Source organism: Myotis yumanensis, unplaced genomic scaffold, assembly GCF_028538775.1.
Source record: "Myotis yumanensis isolate MYYU_CA2020_CCGP unplaced genomic scaffold, mMyoYum1.0.hap1 SCAF_13, whole genome shotgun sequence".
Lineage (NCBI taxonomy): Eukaryota > Metazoa > Chordata > Mammalia > Chiroptera > Vespertilionidae > Myotis > Myotis yumanensis.
Genome location: NW_027223764.1, coordinates 55115892 through 55138126, shown reverse-complemented (window position 1 = coordinate 55138126; position 22235 = coordinate 55115892). Strand labels below are relative to the sequence as shown.

The 22235-nt window shown below is 49.7% G+C and overlaps 1 protein-coding gene across 1 annotated transcript in view; it reads right to left on the bottom strand.

Annotated features, from left to right (window-relative positions):
• ALOX5 (arachidonate 5-lipoxygenase) overlaps positions 1 to 21927 on the bottom strand; it is a 47507-nt gene extending 25580 nt beyond the window's left edge. The window contains exons 1-4 of the mRNA XM_070433156.1: positions 21778 to 21927; positions 16027 to 16225; positions 13468 to 13549; positions 88 to 210 (exon numbers count right to left, since the gene is read on the bottom strand). Of these exons, the coding sequence (XP_070289257.1) occupies positions 88 to 210; positions 13468 to 13549; positions 16027 to 16225; positions 21778 to 21927 (554 nt within the window). The remainder of the gene's footprint in view (positions 1 to 87; positions 211 to 13467; positions 13550 to 16026; positions 16226 to 21777) is intronic.
• Between the last annotated feature and the right edge of the window lie 308 nt (positions 21928 to 22235).

Genomic DNA, 22235 nt, shown 5'->3' with positions numbered 1-22235 from the left:
GAGATGCCGGGCTGAGCTGCTCCCTAACCCCCTTGCAGCCCTGGCCACCGAGGAGCTGCCCGATGTCTGGAGCCCGCCTAGACTTACGCTTTCGAGTAGTTCAGAACGAAGTCCACGCCTTTCTCACTATCAAACTGGATGTCGCGAGGCAAATCCCTGTGGCACTTGGCGTCGATACTCAAGGGGAATCCAGGGTTCCACTCCATCCACCTGACAGGCGATAGGAGAAGAACTCGGAGTAAGCGCCTCAGCATGAGACTCCCCTGTGCCTGAGCACATGCCCACCCCAGGCCAACACATGACAGCTGCTGTGCGTCCAGCAAGGTACTGCTCCCCCTCCCCAGGTCCCCCGCAGCCACTGTGCTGAGCATCACCCGGGGGCTGAGGCCCTGAACCCGAGACTGCGCTTACAGCCAGAGGCAGCGAACGGTGGGCCTGCACGCTGTGTAAAGGGGCTGAAAGAAAACATCAGAAGAGGAGGCGCTGAGCAGCGAGGCCTCCCAGTGCTCTCCCTGGCACAGAGCGGCCGTGGTGGGCACCTGTGGCTGCCCTGCCAGGCCTGACCTGGGCGTCCACGGTCCCACCAGCGGCTCAGCGCACCCTGAACTGCGTGCGGTGGTCACAGTGGTGATGGTCACAGTAGGTTCGGTGGTGGCGGGTGGCTAAGTGAGCCTGCCGCTCCCACGGGCACAGAGAGCTGCCATAGCAGGTGCAGGGATTTTATAATCACAGCAGGTCCCCTACAACAGGCCATGCACCTTCCCAGCCAACGTTCTCAGATCCTGGTGCCCTTGAAACTTACCCCGCAGCACTGGACGTTTGTGTGGTTTTTTGAAATTTGACTTTTCTTCTTGTTTATAGAGAAAAACAAAACCTGACAAACAAACCCTATCTGTTTCCTCAGGGCAGGGAGCAAGATCTTATAGTTATTTAAATGCCCAAGTCTACATCCTGAGATTCCAGCTCTTCCATTTACATCCCTAATTCTCCTTCCTTTTTCATCTCTCTTATGAGAGGAAAGTAAAACTTGAGATTTGGGTTATTAAATTCTGAGTCCCTTTTACCGTCACAAAAAACCCTCCTGTTTCTCAGGTGGTCCTGGCCCGGAAGCCTCTCAGAGTCACAGGTACAGAAAGGGCATGCGCTTGCCCCACACCCACCTGTGGTCTCTCTTAGAGCAAACATGTCGTAGAGCATGTTCTGTTTTCTGAGTAAGACCTGGCAGAAAAAGGCTACCTAGATATATACTGATTATTTTTCAAAGTGTTGGAGAAAAGAATGTGTGTGTGTGTGTGTGTGTGTGTGTGAGAGAGAGAGAGAGAGAGAGAGAGAGAGAGAAAGAGAGAGGAGAGAGAGATGGGGTTGAGAAGGGAGGAGGGAGGATGAAGGGAGAGAGATAAGAGAGAGATGCTCCCACAAGCTCAAAAGCTTCTGGAAGAAGGGCAGGAGAGTAGGTGGGTGTGGGGCAAGTACATAGCCATTCAGAGGAAATTCATTGAACAAGTTCAGTCAGACAAAATGAAATTAGAATGAACCGAGAAGTTCCTAAATATAGTGAGAGTATTCATCTGAAAACAAGAACAAGTCTAATCTTAAACAAGCAAGCAAATAAATAAACAAAAATATCAAAGGTATTTTATCAAAAATCAAGACCCAGAGAGAATGTTCATCATTACTATTCTTACTTGTTTTGGGGAATTTCAGCCACACAATGAGAACAATGTATCAGTAGTGTAAATCATCCTATATAATCCTATATAATAAAATGCTAATATGCAAATCGAATGAATGGCAGAATGACTGGTGGCTATGATGTGCACTGACCACCAGGGGGCAGACGCTCAATGCAGGAGTTGCCCCTCGTGGTCAGTGTGCTCCCACAGCGGGAGTGCTGCTCAGCCAGAAGCCAGGCTCATGGCTGGCAAGCACAGTGGCAGTGGCAGGAGCCTCCCCTGCCTCTGTGGCAGCGCTAAAGATGTCCGACTGCCAGCTTAGGCCCGCTCCCCATGGGTGTCAGTCAGACATCCCTTGAGGGCTCCCGGACTGCGAGAGGGCACAGGCCAGGCTGAGAGACCACACCCCCAGTGCACGATTTTGTGCACCAGGCCTCTAGTGGAAAATAAAAGACAAAATTATCATCACTTGAGTAATATGATCAAACAACTAGGTAACTAAAGAGACTCATTAAAATGATGACTGCCAATAGAAGAGTTTAGTAAGGTGTCAATACAAGGTAAACATTTAAAAACCAGTAATTTATCTTTATGCAGCAATACTTATTTACAAACAGAAAAACACCGCACTCAGAACTGTGCAAGCTATAGTTTTCCGGCTACAAAGTAACTTGAAAGGAGAAAGAACTGCATGAAGAAAACTAAATTCTGTTGAAGGACATCGCACGGGATCTCGACGGGTGGCAGGACACACTGGGTCCTAGGTGGACAGATGGACTGTCACTAAAATGCCAGCACATGACAATCTACGTGTAACCCAGAGCAGTTCCCATCATGAAAATCTTTTAAAAAACGGTGAAATAACAGAGCAACTAGTAACATATATTAGAAAGATATGACAATAAAAAATGATGCTGGGCTGTGGCATAAAAAAATAAAGTAGCACACAAAGTCCAGAAGCAGACCCAAGAAAATATGTGACTATAATACCGACGTAGCTAATACCTACTGTGTGCTTTCTGTGCGCCAAATACCGTTTCTATGTGTTTTCGTGGTTTAACCTATTTAATTCTCTCACAAACCCTGTGAGGCAGGACTATTTTTTTAAAAATATATTTTATTGATTTTTTACAGAAAGGAAGGGAGAGAGATAGAGAGTTAGAAACATCGATGAGAGAGAAACATCCATCAGCTGCCTCCTGCACATCTCCCACTGGGGATGTGCCCGAAACCCAGGTACATGCCCTTGACCGGAATCGAACCCGGGACCTTTCAGTCCGCAGGCCAACGCTCTATGCACTGAGCCAAACCGGTTTTGGCAGGACTATTATTTCATCCATTTCACAGACCGTGGGGGTTGAGGCACAGAGAGATCAACAGCTTCCATAGGCCACGAGGTCAGGGGCTACAAGTGGGGCTGAGCCCAGGAACTGGCTACGTGGGTGTGGCCCAGGGCAGTAGGGAGGGATATATTAGGTAATCAACGAGACTGAGACCTTTGGCCCCTACTTCGCACCATATGTACAAATACATGGCAGATGAAATAAAGGCCTACAGTTTAAAAAATAACAACAAAATTATAAAATAGACAAAAATCTAGTATTTATGTAACTTTGGGGTGGGAGGGCCTTCTTAAGCAAAGCAAGAAACCCAACAGTTATAAAGGAGAAACAATATGTGTAGTTTAGAAAAGAAAGAACTAAAAACCCCGAGAGAAAAGCCATGACAGACGAATGATAACGCTGTGCACAGGCCAGAGGGAAGCCACGTTCCATTCCCTAGGCAGTGCCCAGCGGAGGCGAGGCGGAGAGCCCCAGCTCCCTGTGCAGGGGAGGCAGTGGGTCTCAGGGAGTTGCAGATCGTCAAAATGTAAAAGACCAATGTCACCAACTTTTGGCAAAAGTATGGGTAAAAGCATAGTTTCATAGACAATTGGTGGGACTGAAAATTATACAATTTTGCAACATAACTTTTGTCAGTATTTCTTTTTTTAAAAGATTTTAAAATAAATTTTTAGAGGGAGAGGGAGGGAGAGAAGAGAGGGAGAGAGAGAAACATTGATATGAGAGAGAAACATCAATAGGCTGCCTCCTGCAGGCCCCTCACCAGGGCCAAGTCCACGACCCTGGCATGTGCAACCTTTCAGTGCAAGGGAGTCACTCAACCAACTGAGCCACACTGGCCAGGGCTGTCAGTATTTCTTAAAATGAAAATTGCTTTGGGTAGTGGACACACATGCAATCATGTATCATAGACATGTACACTTGGAACCTATATGATCCTGCTGACCAATGTCACCCAATGAATTTAATAAAAACAAATGTTAAAAAGAAAGTGCTGATTCTGGCTACTCATGACGGCAGTGACAGCACCAGTGCCGGAAGCCAATGCGAGCATGTCATAATTTCAAGAGTTTCATCAAAAGGTTGATGGAACTTGGGGACTCAACAGGGTTGAGTCACACATGTAGTCACCGGTTGGGAATGGCTGAGGGCACTTCCTCAAACCTGAAAAGGGATGATTGCTTGGCTGCCAGACAGCTCAGGGCATCTTAATCTACATGTTATTGCCTCCTTCTGGCCAAACACCTGAACAGCTGTAGGCTAATTCCCTAATTCTGACAATGCTTGTGTATACCCTTTGAAGTGTATATCTCTGCCTTGCCTCAGAACAAATTGTGTTAATAAAAAGCATGGGGTCCTGAGCCTAAGGAGCTCTTAGTTTCCTTTAAACAAGGCTCCTCTGACGCCCAAATGCCTTTCAAAATTATATTTCATCTCTGGACTCCTATTTAATCTACGCACAACCTTCTCCAGATTGCTGAACCCTTCTAGATGCTGGAACAAGAACCCCGGCACACCAGCAAATCAGGACGTTGGCACAAGTCTGCTTCTGGCAGCACCATTTGTGACACCAAAAACAAGAGCAAATGTACACAGGGAAACAGGCTGGGTGTCTAACCATAGGGAGTGGCTGAATAAGTTATGATATATTCATATGAGGACAGACATATGTGGCTATTTAAGGAGGAAGAAAGCAATGAGACAATATCTCACACATTAGACTGACAAGAATGAAAATGTCTCAAGGTGCAAAGTGTGTCGAAGATGTAAGGCAAGGGTGACCCTCAGAAACAGCTGCTGTGGCGACAACTGGCAGGAACCCCTTAGAAAACAATTGGCAGTATCTAGAGAACTTAAAATGTGGTCTACGACCCTGCAAGTCTACTTCTAGGAATGCTCCCTGGAGTCACTCTTCCATGAGAGCACTGGGAGATGATGAGGAAGCTCACTGAAGCATGGCTTGTAACAGCCAGAAAGTAAGAGAGCCCACACGTCCACAGCAGGAGATGGGGGATCACGGCGGTGTATTCATAGGATGCATACAGAAGCTAAAATAATGGGTGACGCCTGACTGTGTCAACTGGTTGCTCTTTAAAACAGAATGATGAGTGAAAAAAGGTAAGGCACGGCATGATTAGATTAGCTGGTGCCGATTAAAACCCTACACTATACGTTGCTGTGAGTGTGTGTGGGTGCCACCCAGGTACATAAAGTCACAGCGAGAGAGCAGGCGGTGAGGAATGGCCTGTGCCGGCTCCTCCATCTCCCCGCCTGCCTGGCTGAACGATGCGGGCCAGCTGGGCTCGCTGGCTTTCTCGCATGGTAGAGACTCCTCCTAGTTGTTACTTTACTTCCAAACCCTAATCTGGCCGCCTAAAACATGTGAAAGAGGAACTCCAAGATTGTGCAGACAGTACAAAGCTGTGTTTCCTGAACGGAAACAGAGGTGGGGAGGGGAGGGGAGGGCATGAAAAGGACAAATTAGTGGAAGGAGGAAGAAAAAAATGCGGATTAGATCCATGAAAGGGGCAAACTATCTCGCCAGAAATCCCACCTCCCTAGAGCCTGCCAAAGCCCCATTGCTGTGAAAACCCCAGTGGACCACCGCTCCCTGGCCAAGAGGTGATTCCCAAAGGGTGCTCCACACAGCACCCCTTCTGCAGGATGGTAACTCACAGGTCCCATTCTCCTGGGAACAACTGGATTAAAAAGCATTAACCCTGGTCCATTATCACAGCACTTCTCAGATGTTCAATGCCTGTGCAATGGTGAACCCACAAGAGGGGTGTGTGGTAAACAGTTTCCAAACATGTTTTACAATGGGACCAACACTCTAGGGCACGCTGGAGAATACTGGGTTCAGCAAATGCCTGTAAGACTAGGGCAGCGGTTCTCAACCTGTGGGTCTCGACCCCTTTGGGGGTCGAACGATCCTTTCACAGGGGTCGCCTAAGACCATCGGAAAACACATATATAATTACATGTTGTTTTGTGATTAATCACTATGCTTTAATAATGTTCACTTTGTAACAATGAAATTGGGGGTCACCACAACATGAGGAACTGTATTAAAGGGTCATGGCATTAGGAAGGTTGAGAACCACTGGACTAGGGTATCAATCATTAATATCTTAGTCTGAATTAGTGTGGAGCTGATAAGACTGGCTGCCCATTCGCCTAACAAGATGCAAACTAGCCTGATTCTCTGGAAGCTGTTTAACGTCATCTCAGTCTAGGACTCCTTCCTTCCACAGGCCAAAGCAGGTGGGGCGCTCACCGTCGGGGCTTTGCCACGGGTGGTTGAAGGGAGGGAAGCAGGGAAAGCTTTTTGTTCCTCTGCTGTACAAGGTTCCCTAGACAGTGTACCTGCAGGCCTTACGGACTGGCCAGACTGGTTGTGTCTGGCTTCTCTTTACTCTCCACACTGTAGCTGTGAGTTCTGCCCACGTTGCTCTGCGCAGCAGCGGTTCGCTGATTCCTTGAGGGTAGAATGATCACTATTTATCTGTCCTGCTGTTGATGGGCACTGGGGGGCTCCCATTTGCCGGCTGTCATGAGTAATGCTGCTGTGGACATCTGTGTGCATGTACCCAGGAGCACAGGCATACAGATCGGATCCAGGAACAGGATGTCTGGGTCATAGATTATAACGTAGTTTCAATTTTATTAGATAGTGCAAAGTTATTTTTCAAAAAGGATTTTTTTTTTTCACATAGGCATTGAGGATCCTGAGAAGTGCTGTGATAATGGGCGAGGGTTAACTGCTTTTTAACCCAGTTTTTCCCAAGAGAATTGGACCTATGAGTAGCCATCCTGCAGCAATGTCTTCCCACCCAGCCACTTCGTTAACATTCGGGTATTGTCAAGTTTCAGTCTTGCCCATCTGGTGTGAGTGTGTGTGTGTGTTTGTTGTGGTAGTCATAGTAGGGGTAGTGATACTAGGAATCTAATTAATAGATCTTCATTGCCATCTTACCTTTGATTCCCTTGGTTCTGAATGAGGCTGAGCACTGTTTTTTGTGTATTTGCTCCTCATATTTTGTATGGTGAGTTCTCAAATCACTTGCCTATTTTTCTACTGAATTGACAACCCTCTTCTTGTAGACTTGTAGGGGTCACTGATATATTATAAATCATAATTCTTGCCCACCATTCTGTGAATTGTCTTCTCACCTTTCATGGTGTCTTTCAGTGAACAGAAGTTCCTCCTCATAAGCTAGATGATATTAATCTTTTCCTTTACGGTTAGTGCATTTTGAGTCTTTTTTGAAAAATCTTTTTAACTGGAGGCCAGGAAAAATAACCTCCTTTATTCTAAAAATGTTATAGTTTTGCCTTTAACACTTAAGCCTATTCAACCCGAAACTGCGTTTTCTGAATGATGTGAAGTAGACTCCAATGTCTTCTCCTCTCTCTCCCCTTCTGTGGCTGCCCAGTAGCCTGGCACCACTCCTGCCCGTGCCCTCTGTATACGTCACGTATCCATGTGTGGCGCCGTTGCTCATTTTTTTTTTTTTTTATGTTTCATGAAAATGTAAGTTTTTATGGATCTGGGCAACCAGCGGGGACTTCTGGACCACATGACAGCACCACTGCTGGGTCCCTGGGAGCGGGGAGGGCAGGAGCTAAGAGATGAGAGACACCTCTACAAATTAGAAAAGTTAAAAGAGAGGCTGCCCAGCTGTGGCTAGAACTGTTGAAATTGGACACCTGTCCTCTGCTTGTGAAAACTGGTCAAAGATTTTGAAAGAAAAATTTGTCCATATATACTCATAACTTACACTACTTGCTTTAGTGACTTCATTTCTGGGCACCTATCCTGAGGAAAATACTTAAAATGCACCAAAGTTCCACACAAAGGTTTTCACATTGTTTAGAAGAAAAACATCAGAAACTTCGAAGTGCCCAGTTAGACTGGTGTTTAAGTAGATTACGGTGCATCCATACAATGGGGTATTACGTAAAACCTAGAATAATCTTTGTGATTAGGTTTTTAAAATGTGGGGGAAATGTTCCTGCTATATCTTTAAGAGGAAAAAGGAGGCTGCAGATTATGTACATAGTGCAATCCAAAGGGTCAGAGTGAAAATGGGTGAATTACAGCTATTTCCCCGCTTCCGTGTTATTCCCCTTCCTTGGCTGTACTGAATTAAAAACCCTTGAAATACTACATGTTCCTGGTGAGAAGCTAAACGATGCAGGAACATGCAGGGAAGTGTAACAGCCATCGCCCCACCAGGCCGCTCCAGCCAGTAACTGTGCTGACCCTCAGCACGCTGCCTCCCACTCTCTCAGGAGGAGTCTCTTACCCAAAAATCTCCAGGGGCTGAAGCAGGAAACTAAATGAAAAAAGCCTTGATATAGACACTAGCAGGTGTGGGCTGAGGAAACCTGGGGAATAAGCACCTTGTTTGCTCAAAACTCCACAATGACCCATCAAACATACGGAGGGCTGGGTACCTCCCACACCACCAGTTTCCATGGGAGCACTCTAAAGCGTGTATTATTATTATGATTTTAAAGCAGATTTATTGGGAAATAATTTACATACCATAAAATTCATGCCTTAAAATTATCCAATTAAGAGGTTTTTAGTATATCTACAGAGTTGCGCATCCATCACCAGAATCTAATTTTGGAATATTTTCATCTCAAACAGAAACCTTGTACCCATTGACAGTCATTCCCCATCCCCTATCTCCAACTTCCAGCCCTAGGGAACCACTAATCTATTCATCTGTGTCCAGAAATTTGGCTATTTGGACATTTCATATAAGCAGATTTAGGCAATATGTGGTCTTATGTAAATGACTTTTTCATTTAGAAGAATGTTGTTGAGGTTCATGCATGGTTAAGTATATAACCACTAGTAGCCCGGTGCACGAAATTCATGCACATTGAAAGGGAATTAATTGCCCTAACTGGTTTGGCTCAGTGGATAGAGCGTCGGCCTGCGGACTCAAGGGTCCCGGGTTCGATTCTGGTCAAGGGCATGTACCTTGGTTGTGGGCACATCCCCAGTGGGGAGTGTGCAGGAGGCAGCTGATCGATGTTTCTCTCTCATCGATGTTTCTAACTCTCTATCCCTCTCCCTTCCTCTCTGTAAAAAATCAATAAAATATATTTTTTAAAAAAGGGAATTAGTTAGCAAACTGGCCACCTGTCGATTCTGTGAGGAAAGGGGCTCCCTCCTCCCTCCTGTAAGGGTCTGGGGTGCAGGTGAATGGGGTTCCTGGCTGGCAGGCCAGTGACAGCAAGCTATCCAACAGCGGATTCCGTGAGGAATGGGGCTCCCTCCTTTCTACTGTGAGGGTCTGGTTTGAAGGTCGGCCATGCCCCCTGTTGGGCCAGACCCAGAGTTCTACCATGCCGTGGCCTCCACCTCAGCAACCCAGGACTGACTGCTGCTGGGCGCTCCTGGTGCTCTGAGGGTGGGTTCTTCCCTCAGGCCACACGGGAAACAGCTGGGGAGGGCGCAGCCCTTGGCAAAGCGACCCAGGATTCAGTGGGTCCAAGCTCTGAGGGCGGGTTCTTGCCTCAAACCCCACCTTCACCGGAAACAACTCGGGGAAGGGTGCAGCCGTTGCCAAGACAACCCCTGCAGGACTGACTTCCTTTCACTTGGTTGAGATTCTGATGGTCATGATGAACACCACCCATGGTTTTTATTTAAGTAGATAATACATTATTTTTAAACTCTAAATAATATTCCATTGCATGAATGGACCACATGTTGTTTATCCATTCATCAGCTAATGGAATTTAGGTTGTTTCCACTTTGGGGTAATTATGAATATATTGCTATGAATACTTTGTACAAATTTTATGTGTAGAAATATGTTTTCATTACTCTGTGTAGTTACCTAGGAACAGAATTCCTAGGTCATATGGTAACTCTGTTTAAGATTTGGGGGGACTGCCAAACTAGTTTCCAAAGTGGCTGCATCATTTTACATTCTACCAGCCATGTATGAGTTTCTCCACATCCTTGGCAGCACTTGCCATTATCTGCCTTTTTTGTTCTAGCCATCCTAGTGCACGTGAAGTGGTATTTCATGACAACCAACAGGGTTGAGCATCCTCCCATGTGCTTATTGACCACTCTTACATTTTCTTTGGAGAATGGTCAATGTATTCATTCCCTTTTATGGCTGAACTATATCCCATTACATAGATATACTACCTACATTCATCAGTTAGTGAACATTTGGGTTGAATTCACCTTTTGGCTACTGTGGACAATGCTGCTATAAACATTCATATACAAGTTTTTCTGTGGACGTATGTTTTCATTTTTCTTGGGTATGTGCTTAGGTGTGGAATTGCACCATTTTACATCCCCACCAGTAGTATATGAGACTCTTATTTCTCCACATCCTTGCTAACACATGTTACTGTATCCCATTCTGTGGGTTATCTTTTCATTTTCTTGAGGGTATCCTTTGAAGCATAAAAGTTTTAAAACTTGAGGATGTCAATTTATCTTTTTTCTTTTTAGCTTATGCTTTTGTTACATCTAAAACCCCTTTGCCACATGGTAATTCTATTTTTAATTTTTTGAGGATTCTCCCAGGAATTCCACTGCTGGGTAACTATCCAAAACACTAATTTGAAAAGATGTATGCACCCCTATGTTCATTGCAGTGTTATTTACAATAGCCAAGATATGGAAGCAACCTAAGTGCCTATGAATAGATGACTGGATAAAGAAGATGTGGTACCTATATACAAGGAATATTACTTGGCCTTAAAAAAGAATGACATCTTACCATTTGCAACAATATGAATGGATCTAGAGGGTATTGTGCTAAGAGAAATAAGTTAGACATAGAGAGAAAAATGCCCTATTATTTCACTTATATGTGGAATCTAAAGAACAAAGTAAACAAACAAGTAAAACAGAAACAGACTTATAGCTATAGAGAACAAATTGATGGTTGCTAGATGAGAGGGGGTAGTGGGGCTGGGTGAAAAAGAGGAAGGGATTGTACCCACAAATTGGTGGGTACAAAACAGTCACGAGGATGTAAAGTACAGCACAGGGAATATGGTCAATAATGTTGTAATAGCTATGCATGGTGCCTGGTGGGTACTAGACTTATTGGGAGGATTACTTCATAAGTTATATAAATGTCTACCCACTATGCTGTACCCCTGAAACTAATATAAAATAATATTGAATGTCAACTATAATCGAAAATTCTTTGTGAAATCCAAGGTCATGAAGGTTTACCCATGTTTTCTTCAAACTTTTATAGTTTTAGCTCTTACATTTAGGTATTTGATCCATTTTAAGTTAATTTATGTATGTGGTGTGAGGTAAGGTCCAAGTTCATTCTTTTACATGTGGTTATTCACTTGCTCAATTTATTGAAAAGAGCATTTTTCCTCCACTGAGTTGTCTTGCTACCTCTGTTGAAAATTAATTGACATAAATGTAAGGGTTTGTTCCTGAACTCCCAATTCTATTTCATTGACCAACTGCCTTGATTACAGCAGCAGTGTAGCAATTTTGATATTGAGAAATATGAGTCCTTCAACTTTGTTTTCTTTTTTTAGATTGTTTTGACTATTCTGGGTTCCTTGCATTTCAATATGAATTTTAGGATCTGCTTGTCAATATCTGCAAAAAAGTCAGCTGGGATTGTGATAGGGATTGTGTTATATCACTTTGGGCGTACTGCCGATTAAACAATATTAAGTCCTCTGATCCATGAGCATGAGATTTCTTTCACCTTTTTTAGATCTTCTTTTTGATACACGAATCATTTTATTCATTAACAAAATTTAGGTCTTTCACTGTTACTCATTAATATTTTTAAAAAAAATTTATCTTTATTGTTGAAAGTATTACAGATGTTTCCTTTTTTTCCCTCATTGACACCCTTCATCTGTCCCCCTGCCTCAAATCTTCACCACACTAATGTCTGTGTCTTTAATTATCTTCAACAATATTTTGTAGTTTTCTTGACTTTTGTTAAATTTAGTTATAAATATTTTATTCCTTTTGATGCTATTGTAAATTGAATTGTTTTCTTATTTTTATTTTCAGATTGTTGGTTGCTAGCATATAGATAAACAATTGAAATTTGTATATAATCTTGTATCCTGCTTTCTTGTGTGAATATTGAGATGATCGTGTTTTTTAGTTGTTTACTCTATTTGGATGTTTAAACCAACCTTGCATATTTGAGATAAATCCTACCTGACCATAGAATGCCTTTTATGTGCCACAGGGTTTGGTTTGCTAGAGTTTAGTGAAAATCTTGGCATCTGTATTCATAAGAGATCTTGGTATATAGTTTTCTTTTTTTGCGATGTCTTTGGTTTTGGTATAATACTTGTCTCATACAGTGAGTTAAGACTTGTTCCCTCTTCTATTTTCTGGAAGAGTTTATGTAAGATTGGTACTAATTTTTTATATGCTTGATAGAATTCATCAGTGAAGCCATGTGGGCCTGAGTTTTTATTTGTGGGAGGTTTTAAATTTAATACTTCAATCTCTTTGCTTATAATTGTTCTATTAAGATTATTTCATATTGTGTCAGTTTGGCAGTTTCTGTCTTTCTGTGAATTTGTCCATTTCATCTCAGTTATCTGATGGGTAGGTATACAGTTGTTCATATGTTCATACAGTTGTTCATACAGTTGTAGTCATTTTAATTTCTATGAGTTGGTATTGATGCTTCCTCTCTTCTAATTTTAATAATTTGTGGCCTCTCTTTTTTCTTAATCTTTAGCTAGAGATTTGCCAATTTTGTTTTGTACCACTTTTATAATCAAACTAGAGGCCTGGTGCACAAAATTCGTGCACATCATGGGGGTGGGGAGAGTCCCTCAGTCAGGCCTACACCCTCTCCAATCTGGGACCCCTCAGACATCTCTCTTGCAATCTGGGACTGCTGGCTCCTAACCGCTCACCTGCATGCCTGCCTGATCGCCCCTAACTGCTTCCCTGCTGGCCTGATCACCCCTAACCGCCTCTGCCTTGGCCCCTGCCACTGTGGCTTTGTCCGGAAGGATGAAGGGAAGATGTCCAGTTGACCCAGTCTAATTAGCATATTACCCTTTGATTAGTATAGATTATTATCAGAAGACATAAAAAGTGAGGGGTAATTCTTACAACTGGAGGTGAGGGAACATCAAGATAAATTCAAGCTGTTGCTGCCCATTGCTCCTAAATGCCAGTATGGTTGATCCCAAGGTTTTATTATTATTATTATTATTGATTAAAGTATTACATATGTTTCCTTTCCCCCATAATTCTCTTCACCATCTCTGCTAGGAGTGGTGGTTAGGGGGAGCTTGGGGACCACAGGTGGCTGGTGCCTTGGTCATCACTTACCAGCAGTGATGGGCCATAAGCTGTGGGCAGGGATCATCTCATACCACGGCCCCGAGACAGAGGAAACCGGGGGTCCCATGCCATTCGGCCTGATGTCATCACTCACCTGTACTGTTTCTGCCGTGTATCCAGTTCTTGGCGTCTGTGCTGCTTGAGAATGTGAATTTGGTCATCACGGGACAGCTTTGCTGTGAGGAAAGGACACGTGTGAGAAGAGCCTAAGGAAGAATGACATTACGGCCGGCACCAGGGTTTCCCTCAGACTCCCCGCCCCTGCTTCACATGGATCATCTCACTGAAGCCTCAGAACACGCCCGTTTTATTAAATGGGACTCAGGCAGGTTGAAGAGTTTTGCCCTTGAACTTTACTCAAGGTCACATACCTAATTAGTAGGTTTGCAACCCAAGACTCAAATCCCATGCTTCTAGTCACTCCTTTTCCAAAAGACAACTCCAGTGTCTCCTGCTGCTCGCTCAGCAGCTGGCAGCCTGCACCAGGGCCTGCGGGTCCCTCCCGGTGCACGAGCCAGGCTTGCTTCCTAGGGGGCTTTTCGGGGACAGGCAGTGACTCTCTGTCCCCTCCTCAGGGACTGTGTGTGCCCAAGTCTGGCCACCTGTGGGTTTCCACCTGGAGGCTCTACCTTCCACTCGCCCGCAGGACATTGCTCTGCAGGAGTCCTGGCGCTGGGGAGAGCTGGCTGCCTCTCCTCTTCGTGTCCCTCGTTGGGTTTCTTCAAACCACTCAGAACCGCCCGCTCCCATTCCCTGCAGCTCCCGTGCAGAGCGGCCAGGACAGCTGGCTGCGGCCCCCCTGCGGCCCTATAGCAGCAGCTGCCCGTGGCTCTCGTGTTTCAAAGCCCAATTGGCTGCCTCCTGCACAAACGTGTGACTTAAGAGCCAACATACAGATGCCGACACTATCCATTCCCCGTGCTGCCTGCTCAGAGGACTGAGACTGGAGCCGAAGTCTGAAGCAGTATGTGGTGTCCTAGAGTGTGGGCTTTAGAAGGGACACACCTGCACCAGTTGCCTTGGCTTCCTTACAGGGAACTGGAGATAAAGTGCCTACTTCAGGTCATGGTGGGATATAGTGAGAGAGTGTAGCAAAGCCCCCACACAGTGCTCGGCACCCAGGAACTGCCCAGGAAATGGGAACAATGGCCATCGTCCTTATAATCCCAATGGACCTGAGCCTCCTCCTCCTCCCTCTGAGCCTGGCTGCTAAGTCTCTCATCTCTCAGGAGTGGGCAGGCGCTCGGGGCAGGGGCAGGGGACACAGAGGGGCAGAGGCCAGAGGGCGAGTGCCCTGTTACTGTTATTTCAGGTGAGGGCAGTGGGCACAGTCACGGCGTTCCTGAGTGTCAGGGGTTCCAGACTTTCAAAACTTCCATTCCATCACAGGCTGATATTTTTGTAAAATACAATATAAATTAACTAATAAAAACAAAGATAAAAAATAAGCCAAAGGCATGCCCTGACTTTATTACCAGATGCAGCAGCCACAGAATTTTCCTGGCCTGCTGCTCTGAAAGCTAGGCCTGCTCCCAGTCTCCGAACTCCCACGTGCGATGGCCCCACAGTGCTACCCACACTCCCGCCACATGGCCACCCCCAGAGCAAAGGCTGCGATCTCTTCCTGAGGTCAGGGGACAAAACTCCTTCTAGCTCCAGTCCTTCTGTTCAGACATTGTCTTGGAATTTGGCTTCCTAAGTTAAACCCGTGTCAGAAACAACGGGGTGTGCCTGGTCGTTTAAAATCACTGGGTAGAGGGGCCTTTTCCTCCTTCATCTTGGTTTTCTTAGCTAAGGAGGGGCCAGTAATCACGCTGTTTTATCTACTCCGTGTGACTTCCGTGAAGAGCAAATGAGCCAGCGATTGGAAGCCATTGTACTAGGAATGCTAAAGGGCGCCAGGGACAGAGGCAGCGGCCCCTCCTCTTCTGGGGGATGCACGGCGCCTGAACACTTATTGTTCCAGGTTTAGTGTGAGCAAACCGAAGGGCCACGGCTTGAAGTAAGGTAGGAACCTGCCGAGGCCCGGATGGCGCTCTCGCAGGCTAAGAGGCTGGTGTGCAGAGAGCTGGCGGCGGGGCTGCCCTCTGTGGGTGCTTCCTGCGCATGGGCCAGCCCTGTGCCTCCTGTGCAGAATGGCCTGCTGAGGCAGCGCCAGGCTGGGCCTGCACAGGTGAGGGCCTGCTTCAGAGGGCAGATTTTAGGTTCTTTTCTCTTTCAGTAAAAAGTGGGACTTCACCTTTAACAGCTGGTGACTGCAGACCCAGCCTGCACACAGCCTCCGGGTGGGGCCCTGCTGTGACGTCACACAGGGCAGTGTGGGCCTGGGTGTCGCTGCGATCTGCAAAGTGATGCATCTGGAGAACTGTCCAGTTAGGGGTACCCCCAGGGGCACTTGTTACTGGGGAGCCTAGTCACCCCTTGGAGAACTATAGCTCAGGGACCCCATGGCTGGCCTGCGCCTGGGGCCGCGGGCTCCACCCTAGGCGCCGGGTCTGTTAGGGGAGGAAGTTCACGCCTCCTGCAGGTGCTTCGAGGCACAGAGCAGCCCCGCGAGGGGCCGCTGGTTATTACTCCTGTGGACACAGCTCGCTGGGAAGGGGTCTGCAAGCCCCGTCCTTGGGAAGCTCGGGGCGCCGGCCTCGCTGCTCACCTCGCCCGTCTCTGAGCACCACCTCGCCGTCCCCGGTGAGCCAGCGGTAGCAGGGGAACTCGATGTAGTCCCCGGAGGGCGTCTTCAGCGTGACGTACTTCAGGTACCAGTCGTCGTGCAGCCAGTACTTGCGCTTCTCGATTTTGATCAGCTGGATCTCGCCCAGCTCCTCATCCACCGTCACATCGTAAGAATCGACCTGCGAAGGAGAAAGGGCAGGTTAGATCTCTGAGGTCGTGGAGCCTGGGTGTCACCCTGTGGTCACGTGCCCAGGTGTCTGCAGGTGCCTGCCCTCTGGCGGCGCCCTGACCTGCGGGGCAGTGGGACCACCTGCGGGTCTGCGGTGCTGGAGGCTGCGGGAGGGAAGGGCAAAGGCAGCGGCTGTGGGAAGCCTGGACGCAGGCCTTCCTCGGGCACTTGCTAAACCAGATTCCACCAACCCTGAGCTTTCCCTCGGCGGCAGAGCCTAGAGCTCTCAGCATGCCAGTCGGGCCAGTGGAGGGCACGCTGTTCGGGTGCATGCGCCCCCAGGCGCCTTACTCCTCTCCTCCGGCAGCACCCAGAGGGACTTTGTCAGTAAAACGAGAAGTTGGGTGTCGTCAGAGACCTCTGGGCTTTGGGCACAGTGAGCAGCTCCCAAGCTGTGGCGGCTGCAGGTGCCAGACGCTGTGGTTAGAAAGCAGAAGCTTCCTCCCTGTGCCCTGCGGTCTTGGCCTGGGCCCCGAGGACGAGGCGCCAGGTGTGTGTGTGAGATGACACTTCCTTGTGGTCTTGGCCTGGGTCTGGGCAGGGTGGCGGCTCCAGAGGAAGTGGCTTTCCTGTGGCTCCAGGGGCTGGAGGGGCTGAAGTGTCCTGGGGTTGACGCAGGAAGGCTGGGGCTCAGGGGAGAGGACAGCCATTCCCAAGGAGCAGATGCAGGAGCATCCTGGTGGACACTCTCCTGGGAGGGAGGAGCTCAGCGCCTGGGACTGGGAAGGACAGTGGGGGCTCGCGGCCTCTGGGACTGGGCGGCTCTCAGAAGCAAGGCCAGCGGTCCGGCTGGGTGGTGACGGACAAGGAGAGGAGGGGCAGCTTTCCTGCAGGCTGGAAGAGCAGGGCCACCTTCAACAAGCCTGTGGTGGGGTCACAGGAGGAGGGGCCCTCCAGGTTCCCCTGCCGCCCGCCCCTGTAGGCCTGGCAGAGGGCTTCGGAGTCTCACCCAGGATAAACAGACTGAGCGAACGGCAGGGGCCCCATATGCCGCCTGACAGGGCCGTGGCGGGGTTAGAGGAATACGCCTGCCAGTCTGGCTGCTCGCTGGCTGGCCCCGGCTTCCAACTCAGTGCTCAGGAGGCAAGCAAGCATCTGAGGAGTTCAGCCCCCGCAAGTCAGCAAGTCTTTTAGGCATGAAGTCTGGCTACTGTGGCGTTGGCACCCTCGGGAGCCACTACTGGACAGTCACAAAGGACAGAGACAGGCTCCCAGGAGACCGCAGGGTCCCAAGCATCAAACGCAAGTCGAGTCTTAGGAAGACCCCACATTACTCCCTCCTCTGCGGGGCCAGCGCCAGGTGGCTGCTCTGCTGTCTGTTTGTCCTGACACATTGAATTCTCATGTCCATTCAGCACAGCAGACACTATCAGCAGTGGCTCCCCATACCCAACCCTCAACAAATGCAAAGCATGTGCGTGACTGCGTGGATGGTTCCCACTTTTCAGAAGGAAACAGGCTCCCAGAAGTCAGGCAGCTGCCAGCCTTGGCGTAATTGTGGCCCCATGACTGCAGTCCGCACCTGTGTGGTGGCCGGTCCAGTCCTCCACTGTTCCCTGTGGCCACGTGGTGGGAAAAGTCCCGGACTGGGAGCCAGTGACCTGGCTCTGAGCCCTGGCGCACCCCCTCGATGCAGTGTGCAGAGGCAGTGGGGGGTGGGGTGGAGGGCATGGAATAGCTTCCTACGAGATGGCATTTGAGGCAGCTCTTGGGACTTAGTAAGATTTCAGAGGGGAGGTGAGTGGGAGGAGCGGGATGGGCAGGGCCTTTCCATTACAGGAAAGGAGAGGGCAAGATCCTCAGGCAGGAGGTGGCTGGAGCCTGGAGCTCCCTGAGCAGAGGGGACAGGAGCTGCAGCAGATGCTGGAGGGAGCCATGGAGCCAAGAGGCATGCCCTTCACCAGCCGCAGTTTGTGGAAGGACCACTGTGCTGATTTCACTGGTGGTGCTAAACTCTCTTTTAAACATTTCAGCTAAGTGTCGGCTGGCCAGTTTTCATCTGATTTTTGTATCCGCATTTTAAGGAGGCTTTCATTTTCTCTGCCCAGATCCCTGCTGTTGCTGCGACAGAGATCTCTGCCGGAGCAAGGGCAGGGAAGGGCCATCACACAGCCAGCCTGGGGTGCCCAATTTTGGGGGCTGGTGGGGGCTGGGAGTGGGGAGGAAGAGGCTGTAGAGCAGAGAGAGAGGGCGATTTAAGGGGTGGACAAGGGAGAGACTGCGTAGAGAGAAGATGATAGGGGGCTGGAAGGGGGAGAATGAGTGAGCAGGAGGAAAATGGGAGCCAGAATGGAAGGAGAAATTGGAACAGAGAAGAGAGAAATTGGGAGGGGCGGGGTTGAGGGGTGGTGGGGAATAGAGGAATAAAGGAAAGCAAGAAGCCGAGGCAGATGTAGGGAAGAGAGGGGACAGAGAAGAAAGACTGGGGGATAGAGATTGAGGATCAAAAGGAAATATTTATTCTTCACTAATATATTCTGAGAATGAGGTGTTCTAGAGTGTATTTCTCATGAATATATTATAAGAATATTCACTAAAAATATATAATTGTAAAAATTGCTTATACTCCCTGAATATATTCCAGGCTAACTTATTGCACTTAGCTTTCCTAAAAGTGCTGCCACGGAATGAAAATGGGGAAGGAAGATTTCCCAGAAATGTTCTATCTGTTACAGTCACACCACTTTACCTGGATTACTTTCAATCCACAGAGTGAAAGAAACACACCAGTTGGTTAAGTTGGCCCAGACTTGGGCTAGTCTCTGGGCTCTCAGGTCTGCAGTTGGGCTGTCCCCAGCAGACACGGAGGGGCCGATGGAGGGGGACGGTTTCCAGGAGAATCTGACCTGCGAAGGACTCCAGCTCCCAGTCCTGCCTACACCACTGTGCAGGATGCTGGGGAGAACAGCCAGAGATCTGTGACTCAATTTATCTAGAAAAAAACCCAGTCCTCTCCGCTATCTGACTGAATTGTGCAAGGGTGGGTTGGGGTGTTGACCTGACGATGACCTAGAAATGACTGACTGGTTGCCTGGAAATAGTCTTTACTGCCACTGTTATTACCCATCAAGATTGTAACACTTTTCGAGTGAAATGGGTACCTTTATCTTCTCAGCAAGTATTTCCTCTAATTTTTTCTTTCACCTTTACCCCAAAGGGACAGATTGTCCTTAAAGAGATATTGGCCGGAGAATGGGGAAGTCACTCTGGGCTGTGCAAGACAGTGTGGAGTAACTTTGCATCAACAGGAACTTTCTCAAAAGCTGATTTTTATCAGAGAGCCTTTCCGAGCCAGCTGGTTCCCCTGCACGGAGCACCCACCCTGACTTGCCCTCTCTCACCCCAATGGAAATGGGAATGCAAATCGCTCCTGAAATTTGCTTCTGAGACACGGGCTGAGGTGTTGAATCACAAGGGCATTTAAATGAATTCTCGGGGGTAGGAAGACAGAAGAGAGGGAGGGGGTAAGGAACAGAACGGTGCTGCGCCCCTCTGCCAACAGCCTGTTTGGGTCACACCACTGTCTTCTGGGGAGAAGCCACACGGGGTACCCGGTGCTGCCCAGTGAGGACTCTGCTGTGGGCCGTGTGCGGGAGGACAGGGCCCACGGCGGCCCACTGATAACGGGGAAGCAGTCCGCACCCTGTTCTCCTCCCCGAGGTGTGGGGAACCCATAAATGACACGTAAACGAAGGTGCTTCAGAAATGACCGAGGTGCCATGGTCTCACATGGATGGCTAGTTAGCCCTCCTGTTCTCAGGCCAGTTCCCTGGCTGGGCACCCGGCACCAGGAGGTGGTCCTTACACTCAACACCTATCTCTCCGTGAAGGGAGCTCAAGCCCCACCAATCCAGGGTGGGCAAAAGTAGGCTGACAGCTGTTCCTATGGGAAACAATACAGCCCTGGCCGGTAGGTCAGTGGTTAGAGCATCAGCCTGCTCATAGAAGGGTCATGGGTTTGATTCCCAGTCAAGGGTACATACCTGGGTTGCAGGTTAGATCCCTGGCCCCAGGTGGGGTGTGTTCAAGAGGCAACCAATCCATGTGTCTCTCACATGGATGTTTCTCTCCCTCCCCCCACCCCCCACCCCTACCTCTCCCTTCCACTTGATGGGAAAAATATCCTCGGGTGAGGATTAACAAAATAAACAAACAGTAAAAGGAAATAATACAAGAATAAATAATAATACAAGAATAAACTGTGTTTTGTGTACTCACAACTGTAAACCTACATTTGCCCACCCTGTATGCTGAACTTGGCTAAGTGCCCGGTCAGCCTATAGCTCGGGTCTAAGGCTCCGAGCAGCAACCTAGCCCATCTGAATTTGGGCCTGGAAAAGGGTGGACCCTGCAGACCTAAAGCACACTTCACCGATGTAGCCGCAAGTATTTGGCTGAGCCGCATGAAACTGCCGTTTTGTCTGTCAAACCTAATGGACTCTGAGCAATTGTATATGGTTCGACCTTATAATGCACGAGGTGGCGAGAAGACGCTCTGTGAAGTCTACATGTGCTGGGCCCGTTCAGGAGCTGGGGTGGCGGAGGGAACAGTATTCCGTGGGCCTCGCAGCCTCCGGGGCGGCCACAGCAGCCCTTGGCCGAGCACTGCCCATGCGCTGGCCCCGGGCTGGGCGCACCCGAAGGCACCGCGGGAGGACCTGGCCGCACGCTCCTGGCTGGAGCTCATGCCGGAGCCCGCTTCCCAGTGAGGCCGCCTCTGCCCCGTCACACAGCACCTGGCCCACAGACTGGGGTGTCGTGAACACCAGTTCCCTTCGCTTCCTGAACTCCTCCAGCTCCGGGGCCTCCAGCGAGGAGGGGAGAGGGGAGTCCTCCCCGCGCCCCCAGCCCTCACACTGGGTGGACGCCCCCTGGTGCACACCCTGCTGCCTTGCAAGGCTTCTCCTCCCGGGTTCCGGGGTTCCTTCTAAATACCTCTGGGACCCGTCCTGAAACGGCAGCTGCTCAGTGTGGAGACATCTGCGAGTACATTTGGGGAAACCAAGGCCCAGAGCGGGGGGGGGGGGGGGGCAGAGTGAGCTAGTGCTCAGGCCCGGATGGAACTCAGGTCCCTGGACCCCCGACCTGCGCTACTCACAGCTGGAGGCTGCTCCGGGTGCCCTCTGGCTCCACCGCAGGGCGAGGACTCGCGGGGCGGGGTGTGTGTGTGTAGGGGGGTTCCTGACCAGACCCCTTCCCCCTCACCCCTGGAGGGAGCCCAGTGAAGGGGCCTCTCAGAGCCTCGGCCTCCGATGTGAAAGGAGAGCAAACCTTGACCCTCCCGCGCCCGGGGGAGCAGAGCCTCGCCCTGGACCAGACCCTGACCAAGGTCCCCGCCGCCCCGACGGCCCGGACGCGCTTCCACGGGCCCAGGCTCCCAGACGGGTGGCTGGACCGCCCAGCCGGCAGGCTGCTCCGAGGGCCCCGGGGTCCTTCTTCCGGCCCCCTCCCCTCCCCTCCCCACCCCACAGCCCAAGACGCCCCCGCCCGCCGCCCCCTCACCGCGCCGCGCTCGAAGTCGTTGTAGAAAGCCTTGTCCAGCAGGTGCCTCTCGCTGCAGCCCGCGGTGCCCACGAGGCTGAGGTAGATGTAGTCGTCGGTGCCAGCGAACCACTGGCTGCCGGTGGCCACGGTGACCGTGTAGGAGGGCATGGCGGCGGGCGGCGGGCGCAGCGAGCGCTGGGAGCCTCCGAGCGCTGGTCCCCAGCGCGGCTGCCCTGGACCCCGGACCCCGCCCGCCCGGCGGCCCCGCCCCGCCCCCGCCCCCGCCCCGCCCCGCCCTCCTGCGGCTCCAACCTGGAGGGGACGCCCGGACGCGCGCGGAGTCACCCCTTCCTGCGTTGCCCCTGCGTGGCTTGGCGTCTGTTTTAGTACCGAGGGGCCAGGGGCAACCTCAGCTGCCATCCCTCCTCCATCCACCCTCCTCCACCCACCCATCCATCCCTCCATCCACCCACTCA